General features: G+C 39.5%; 1 protein-coding gene across 1 annotated transcript; it reads right to left on the bottom strand.

Moving 5' to 3' along the window:
- Positions 1-1,875: 1,875 nt before the first annotated feature.
- LOC146573966 (protein unc-119 homolog B-like) lies at positions 1,876-8,375 on the bottom strand. Its single transcript, XM_085273476.1, has 6 exons — positions 7,840-8,375; positions 6,904-7,017; positions 6,362-6,461; positions 5,969-6,141; positions 3,363-3,492; positions 1,876-2,651 (listed from the first exon to the last, which is right to left on the bottom strand). The coding sequence occupies exons 1-5, from the start codon at positions 8,072-8,074 to the stop codon at positions 3,380-3,382; spliced, it is 735 nt and encodes a 244-aa protein (XP_085129602.1). The 5' UTR covers positions 8,075-8,375; the 3' UTR covers positions 1,876-2,651; positions 3,363-3,379.
- Between the last annotated feature and the right edge of the window lie 805 nt (positions 8,376-9,180).

Genomic DNA, 9,180 nt, shown 5'->3' on the forward strand with positions numbered 1-9,180 from the left:
CCATTGTTTAAACACCACAGCCTACCTGAGCATTGCTGATGACCTCGTCCATCCCTTGATGACCACAGTGTACCATCTTCCGATGGCAGCTTCCAGCAGGATAATGCACAACAAAGTCTAGCTCATCTCAAACTGGTTTCTTAAACGTTGCAGTGAGTTTGCTGTACTCAATCCAACAGAGCACCTCTGGGATGCGGTGGAACGGGAGATTCACGTCACGGATGTGCAGCAGACAAATCGGCAGCAGCTGGGTGACTACATGTCAATATGGACCAAAATCTCTGAGAAATGTTTGCAGCACCTCGTTGAATCTATGCCATAAAGAATTAAAACAGCTCTGAAAGCAAAAGGGCAACCAACCAAATACTAGCAATCTGTATCTAATAAAGTGGCCCTTTATGCAATTGTGGAGCTGCTAGAGATGAAAACAGATGAAAACACCAGACTCGCTATAATCAAAATTATTTTCTCTTAGCAATAAAAAAAATTATCATCTTTCTCCTGATTATTTTCCATTTGCGAATTGTGTCCCCAGCTTTATTCTTTTTAATAATTTTCCTTCTTGCATAGTTTAGCTCGCATAGTCAGTCACCGTTAGCAAATGCTAGTAGCTAGCACTCTGTTAGTGGCTAAAGAGTGTTGTTGGAAAACAAAAAACAAAACAAAAAAAAAACAGAAAATGAATGCTGCACCTAAACAGGTTTTTCCTCACACTTTAAAACCAACTCTCCTTGTGATGTCCATACTGTCTAAAACACTCTCATTACTGTAGCTAAATTTGATTTTTTTTTTTTAGCCACTTCCTAGCCAAAGTTGCAAAACAACGATTCAGGAAATCATTTTAGGGTGAGCTAAAATGGTTTTTATGTCACATCCCCAATCCCATGTGCTATTATAAGATATATTAAAGGTGTATTCAAGGATGGTGAAAATGTAGATTCTATGACAATGATTTAATGTGCCTGAACACCAGATCAAATAGGGTGATAATGAGCAAAGGATTTACTTTGAGAAACAATAGGAGAAAGCAGGTAGGACCTGAATGGGCAGTAAAAAAAAAAAAAAAAAGATTTTAAAAAATGGTGGGTGCATGTATTGTTACATATGCAGTGTGTGCTTCTGTGTGCATGTGTGTGTGCAGCTGTGCAGTGCCAGAGCAAAGGGAGGAGAGAGCAGAGGGGGTCCATTATAGGTCTTTGTGTGGCTCAGATTGTCCTCTTCTCTGGGAAAGTGGAAACTCAACACTCCAGTCCAGAGGTCTGGTTACCAGGTGAGAGAGAGGGAAAGAAAAGAAAAAAGGAAAAAGGAAAAAAACACAGCGTGAGAGGGAGGCAATGAAAACTGCATAGGTGTGGAAAGAGAAAACACCATGAGACTTGCAGTCTAGGAACTGGAAACAGATGGAAACTGAGAGAGATGAACCCAGATACAAGACAAACAACGATCTGATTAAAATCACAAGAGTCCAAAATGGGATGATCAAAGTGGACTCATTTTTGAAATGTACTGCATGAAGTCCTGCCCTATTTTATGTAACTTTTGGTAAAATAGTGGTAGGAAGTTAACATGACGTAATCAGTTTCATGTCTCGTGTATAAATCAGTCATGCATGAATATAAGGAGTTCAGATCATGGCCTCATTTGAAGCCCTAACCAAACACAAGAAATGAATGCAAACTTGTCCCATCACAATGATTTTTAAAAAAAAAACAACAACAATAAAAAACAAAAACAAACTTAAAGCATAAAACAACTAAACTGGCACCGGTGGCACTAAATGTATTATGGTACAACTCCTCCTAGTGGCCATGTTTGGGATATTCTCATTTCAAACTTAACTTTTCCCATTCTGACAAATGAAACAAGCTTCACACATTTTCTACCTGAAAATGTACATTTATTTAATCATTTCACTTTTTACAAATTATGTATATTTATATATATGTATATACTTTACAAACACCACCTTAAACCCCGAACACCAAAGTTTACAAATTACCATGAGATAGTATGCTGTCCAGTTAGGATAAAGACAAACTCAAATATCAGATATAATCAAGCTTTTAAGACGTTTGTGATAAGGAATTGGAAGTACAGATAATCAAATCTAAATGTTCAAAAAGAAATCTTCATTTTTATTGACTGCTGTCACCAAGAAAAAGGGACGTAATTTGCTCATTTCCAGATTAAGAGTAGTGCTGTGTGATTCACATTTTCTAATAATCCACAATTACCTTACAGTGGGACGTCCTCTATCTAAAAAAAGCCATTTTAAGCTCCCTACCCCTGTTAAAACAATCTACATTTGATTGTTGTCTCTTGCAAAGACAAGGTTTGAATAGCAGGTGGGTGCTGCCGGTGTGCTCACAGTGAGAGATGACCATCTTAAGGATATCACAGCTCTGTGGCATCATACAGAGCCAAGAGCTTGTGGTGATAACTTGTACATATGCTGACCTTGTTATCTGAGACCTTGTTATAAATCAGCATCTGTTAGCGTAACGGTAAATGACAGAAAATAAGGACAAACATAACAGCTCCACTTTGAAATAAGGAAACCAGAACATATTTGGGACACTTCTGCTGCTCTTTGAAGATACCAGGGGGAAATTTCTACTTGACATGTCCTTTCTTAACGAGCCGTCACAGAACTGTAAAATAAAAAATAAATAAATAAATAAAAAACAGTGATAATGTCAGAAACCTTTGGTTGAATTCAGAGTCTTATACAGTACTACTATTGACGTGTCAGTTTGTGTGGGCGGAGAGGGAGATAGGGAGGGGGCTGCAGGAGTGACCATGTGCGTTTGACAGGAGTGTTTTTGTGGATGGCTCCTCTGTTTCTCCCCCGACATTGTCTGGAGTGGATTGTGGAGGCGGTAGCTCTGAGAACAGCTGCTTCTGACAAACCCTGTGTAAACACTATGTGTGTCACTCGGGGATTGAGTGTGCATGCGTGTGTATGCAAATGTGTGTGTGTGTGTGTTCACTCAATGGCTGTTAGGATACTTCTAAAACTGTAAAGAGAAGACTAATGTCCATCTGATCAATCTGAGCCACGTGTTATACACGGCTGCAAATTGCAAACTCTCTCGGATTTTAAAGATTTCTCTATTTTCAAAAGCCTATAAATGTAACCTCTGTCTCACACTAATGCAAAACACCTCCTGAAAGTGATTGCAACGAATGGTAATTCATCTTTACAAACACTGGAGGCAACTGAACCGTGTCTGCAGCAGCTCTCGGGCCAGGTATGAGCCGTATGTATGTTCAGCAACATGCACGTGTGCCTATGTATATATCAATAAAAGTGAGCAGATGGACGTGTATGAGCATGTTCGTGTGTTTGTGTGTGTGGTTACACGCAAGCAGGCAGACATCACTGTCCTCCGTTGTAAGCATAATCTGCCTTGTTGTGCATGACCAGTCTGTTCTCGACAAAGTAGAAGCTGTCTGACCGAGTCTCATAAGGACACTCCACCATCTGATGGACTGCAAAACAGATGATAAATGCATGTCAGTGAAAACGTTTTAAATATCCATGTAAGTAAAACTTAAAAATAAAAACAAAACAAAAAAAACCCTTCAGTAACTATTGCTCCTTGAGAAAAGACTCAGCAACATCACAAGGTATAGTGTATGCATACAGATACCCAAGTAAATATAACTGTTTATTAAAACAGTAATGCTGTGTGTATTATACACTGTCATGTATGCTAACGTACTGGAAAAGCAATAAAAATTACATCTTTCAAAGTTTTTTTTTTGCTTTTTTTTTTAAGTTCTTTGTGTTTTGCTTCATCTGATCCCTCTGTGATAGTCGAGTGTAGATTACCAGACAAAACTTTGGCAAGAAACCGACACAGACTGTCTGGATTTCGACTATGTTTAGCTAGCTCGTTACTGAAGCTTCATATTAGCTTTGGCTAAAGTTTGTTTTGTGTGTTGTTGCTTCAAGAAGGATTTCTTCCTGGCCAGAGTGAAGAGTAGCAACTATCACAGCAGCCAAAAACAGTTTCAAAGTACATATGGCATTTATGGTTAGTATTATAGTATTAAGGCAGGATTAAAAACCTAAACCATGGCCAAGTGTTGAAGAAAATGGCATAATGTCTCATACAGAGAATTTGTGTGATGTTCTGGATACAATTAGAGCCGCATTTCCAAAAACACAACACTCTGTAAAATTTATTTAAGAGTCTATCTAAAAAACATGCTGGGATGGGGGCAAACAAAAGCCTGGGAAAGGAAGTGGTACTAAAAAAAAAATTTTCTAACTGACCTGCTAAAGTGGCAGCAGGTCAGCAACAAGACTAGGCATAAAAAGAGAGGCAGAGGTTGGAAAGAAAAGCATCTGGACTTGTTTAACTTCCCTGAAGACCTTACACCTCTCATCCGAAAAGCTTCTTCAGTTCTAAGACCAAATGGTGGAGAGTCCCAGGTATTTAAGCCCTAATGGGAGCTGTCTTCAAGAAACCTAAAGACGTCCGGTCGCTTTTCCTTCCGAGCTCCTTAGATTACCATGGCCTGCATGACTACATGAGTGTCTCAAAAGTAAAGATTGTCAATTGTTCACCAATCTACAGAAAAACAGTGAACAATTGAACACTGAACAGTTTCAGAATAATTTTGCTCAATGTAAAGATGTGAAGACTTTAAATATATCATCATCTACAGTAGGTAATATCATCAAGATTCAGAGAATCTGGAGAAATCTCTGTGCGCAGTGGACAATGGCCTTCAAGCCTTCAGGCAGCACTGCATTAAAAACAGGCATGATTCTATCCTGGAAATCATGGACTCAGGAATACTTCTAGAAATCACTGTCTGTGAACACAGTTCACTGTGCTATCCACAAATTCAGGTTAAAGTGCTATCAAGTGAAGAAAAAGCTATAATGTGCACATGATTGAGAAATGCTGAAGAGGGAACATCTGAATTGTTATCAGTTCCAAACCCTGCATCTCTGACGGGATGGGGGTGCATTAATGCCTACTGAATTAGCAGCTTGCACATTTGGAAAAAGACACCTTCAAAGCTAAAAGGTATATACAGGTTTTAGTGCAACGTATCCCCCCGTCCAGACGACGTCTTTTTCAGTGAAACCCTTGGATATCTCAGCAAGACAATGCTAAACTGTGTACTGTGTCTATTACAACAGCATGGCTTCATTGTCGAAGACTTCTCACCAACTGAAATTTTTAATTCATCATAAAATTAAAATCACAAAACGTTTCTAATTATAATTTAGTTATTTGGTACTGCTCAATAACTATATTCTTATATTAGATATGAATAGGATAACATTTAGGTCCAGCAGCTGGTTCCCAGAGATCATTTATGGACTGTTGTTAAAACCAGCAGTCCATAAATGATCGTGTAACACATTTTAGAGATGTGCTGCTGCCATTAAATTTAAAAGGATCTCATTTTTTTTCTTAAAATTATATTTTTTTGATTGTAAATATTTGATATGCTTTCTATGTTCTCCTGTGAATAAAATATTGGTATAGGAGATTTGCAAATCATTCAAGCATTCTGTTTTTATTTACATTTGACAGTGTGACAACTCTTTTGGAATTGGGGTTGTACCTATGTAAGAGCAGAAATAGGTCAGGCTTAATAAAACTGCAAAAACCTTTTGGCTAGCTGCTGATATGTGTATCAGTGATGACGTCGCCAGCAAAAGTCCTGCTAAAATGTAACCAAATGTTTACTGTTGTGCTTAGATGCATGACAAATAGGGATTTAAAAATCCATTGAAGCAAATGTCAAGAATAGGAAATGCTGATGTATTCCTTTGGTATGTGCATGGTACAAAATACCAAAAGTTAGTCTTCTTCTAGACAATCAACATTTGATAAAACGCTATCACTTTTCCACAGTTTGCTGTTAAAATCTCCACGTGGGAAGGTTTCGGCATTTGTATGCTCTTGTTATGGTTATAAGTTTTAAAAAGGTGACTCACCCAGGCTCTCAGACAGCTGAGGGAACTCATAGATATGCTCACAGGTATTACGGCTGTTCGGGATGCAGAAGCCAAAGTCAAAATCAAAGCTCTTCAGCAGGTGATCACGGAAGTAGTGCCTTTCGATCATGCGAAAGTTGCTTAGAGGCCGGTTCCCAACCGTGAATTCCACCCTGAGTGAATGAAGTAAGAAAGAAAGAGGGAAGAAAGGAGATCAGGGTGTTAACAACTGCAGGTTTTGCATTCTTATATAATTCGAAAATTAGAAGCTTATTACAGTCACATGGATAGTAGGCATGGGCGTGTAGCTGATAGAAGATAATGCTGTAATTGTTTTCACTGTTTGCGTACGGAGCAGGTGAGGTGTGCGTAGATTATGCGTGAGTCACTCACGTGGCTCCCACGGTCCGCAGCTGCAGGAATGCTGGGGTGAACTGGTAGCGTACAAACCGGCCTGTGCTAGCGTCTGACTCTCTGTTCTCCTCATCATCATCTGATACCAACAAGATTAGGCAGAGACGTTTTCTATGATCCATACTGAAGACTATTTTTAATCAAAATAACAGGTGACAGATGTTTCCAAACCCAGCTTATTTAAAACCATTTAGGAACCCTTGTCAGGAGGGTCAAGCCCTTTGGAGGCAGCTACTTATGACTGTCATCTGCACCTGCATTACAGAAGCTACTTTTGATTGCTTCCTTATTCACAAGGGGTGACCTCCACAGAACCTTTCCTGATTTGTGTTTCCCCTCAGTTCCAGGTGTCTCTTCCTGGGCTTGAACCAGGGATTTCCCTCTTTTTTTCTTTTTTTTTTTGTTGCTTCTTAGGCAAATAAACAATAACAGCAACAGTAACAAAAAACACTACTATGGAGCTAATCTGCATCTACATTACCACATAAATAAAACACAAGCAGTGAGCTAATACACACTACCTGTATGTGGGGGTTTGGCAATCTCAAACAGGACCGTGTCTGTCTCCAGGTCTCTGATCTTGAAGCGGACAAATTCGATGTTGTAAATATTGTCCTCGGGTTTACAGAGGTACCCTGTAAATAATGAGAGAGACCAAAGGAGTTATTCCCCCCGGAATCATTCCCGAGCTATCGCTCTTAAAATATAAAAGCAGGCTGCTTTTGTATTTTTGCAAAATGTGTTACAGACAATGCTCAGACTCTGATTACACAGCTTTGCGTCCACATTTGCACATGCAACTTTGAATATATACACATACACTGTTTATTTTATGGCATACAACCATAAAATGAGTCGAACTGTGGAGCTTTTGCCTCAGTGCAGGTCTATCAGGGATCAAAATGCACAGCCACACTCTGTGTTCTTATATTAAAGGGTAGATCAATATAAGCATTGATCGTGCTTTTACAATTTAGTTGTCATAAACAAAGACATTATCACACAAAGCTTGTTATTTGGCTTCCACGATTTTAATTCTCTTTCTTAGATCATGTGCTCTCGACAGCTATACATGTAGGCCATAGCACATATCATAATCTACTCAGCTGTATTTTTTTTAATTTAACGAAGACCTTACCTAAGACCACCCAGATCAGCCCCACTGTGTACACAGCAGTGCTTTGTTTTGTTTGTCGGACATTTGTTAGGAGTTTAAAGTCCTAATATGATCTTTGGCACTAGCCAACTGTGACAATAGAAAACGTCTGCTATTTATTACAATTCAAGTGCCCATTAAGATGCTTAAAAATAGAAAGACTGGCTACTGCCGTGACAGTTGTTTGTGTTGTCAGGTATGTATTTCTCCTCTCCATCTCGAACAGCATGTTATTAGGGTATCGCTTGCTCTAGATTTATGTCAAAATTTAATCTGCTGTTTCAAAGACAGAGGCTCAAACCTCGAGTAGCTACTCGCAGTCCCAGCACGTCCTCCGGGGTCATGTGTCCAGTCCGTGCCCGGAGGTCTTCCTCCGTGACGGCCCTGCCGTCCACCTGCTGGCTCCTTCGGGACTTGAGCCTCTTCAGAACTCCTCCGCCTGGCTTGCGGTCCCGCGGAGGAGCCGCAGTGCCGTGCCCGCCGCTGGTGACATTTTCAGCAACAGGCAGGTCGCCGCGGGATTTGGCTCCGCTCATCCTCCCCCTACTCCTCAGCTTCCCTCCTATTTAAACGAGTGCTTATCTAAAGGCTTGAAAAAGAAGAAGAAGATGGCGCCGGGGATGTCGAATGTCGAAAGAGCTGTGGGTGAACGGTCAAGCGCTTGTTTTTGTAAGCGCATGCTGTACAGTTGCCATGACAACCTGCTTGGCGAGCCTAGAGCCCGGTGAACTGTGGAACTTCCCCGAGACTTCCACAAGGGGGGGTGGATGATGCATTAGCTCTTAAAATAAAATAAAATAAAATAAAATAAAATAAAATAAAATAAAATAAAATAAAATAAAATAAAATAAAATAGATAATAATTTCCATCATGTAGAATGAATTCTTTGCTTATCAGTACTCTTAAACTGCAGCTTTGTATTAAAAACTGTTATAACATTGAAACGCTGTACGTATCTGTAATGTAAAAATCTGTAAAGTATCACCTATAGACTCACCTATAGTTGGATAAAAGCAGCTGAGTATGAGTATAAACTAACACAGGCTAAAATAAAATAAAAAATCCTACTTTGAGATCTTTACACCACTGCTGATTAATAAGGAAGTACCTTTTATTGGTTGTGATTGGTTCTGTGATGATGAAATGTATTTTTACCGTTCTGTATTGATATGTTCCCGCATCCGAAAACGTCACTAACACACACATAAAAACATCTAGCACTGAAATAATTATTAAAAAGCCTTCTTAGTTTTCAAAGAAGTCACTCTTCTCAGATTTGCACAAAGTTCACTTGTGAGTTGTTTCTTGTTCTCGGCGCATGCAACGCAAATTAATGTCGTAAAGACTCAGGTGTTATGCAAATTCAGGTTTACTGTGTGAGTGCTGATGCCTGCTGTTAAAAAACCCAAGGTACCCTCGCTGCCATGAAGCAGTATGAGCTGGACGGATCTTATTCCTTTTCTCTCTGGGCAAAGTGGCTTTTCATCTCAGTTAGAACCTGTTAATCCAGTCCACTGAAAAGGAAACTACCGTCAAGTTAGATAAACTCACAGAGAACCTCCGGACTAAATTTTCAAAACAACAAGGAGTTGGAAGGGGTTTTGCTGTCGTTCAATTAATGGTAAGTGAGTTAAGTCATTT

The sequence above is a fragment of the Mchenga conophoros genome, linkage group LG5 (assembly GCF_057382185.1).
Source record: "Mchenga conophoros isolate Kocher_MC1m ecotype Shallow Benthic linkage group LG5, M_conophoros_male_GT1.1, whole genome shotgun sequence".
Lineage (NCBI taxonomy): Eukaryota > Metazoa > Chordata > Actinopteri > Cichliformes > Cichlidae > Mchenga > Mchenga conophoros.

Bases quoted from the DNA above. Each gene is read 5' to 3' on its own strand.
- LOC146573966 (XM_085273476.1), bottom strand. From the start codon at position 8,074: ATGAGCGGAGCCAAATCCCGCGGCGACCTGCCTGTTGCTGAAAATGTC. The intron at 6,462-6,903 runs GTAGTGTGTATT...TGTTGGTATCAG, and splicing joins TGCCAAACCCCCACATACAG to ATGATGATGAGGAGAACAGA. The intron at 3,493-5,968 runs GTGAGTCACCTT...TCTGTTTTGCAG, and splicing joins TCAGCTGTCTGAGAGCCTGG to TCCATCAGATGGTGGAGTGT.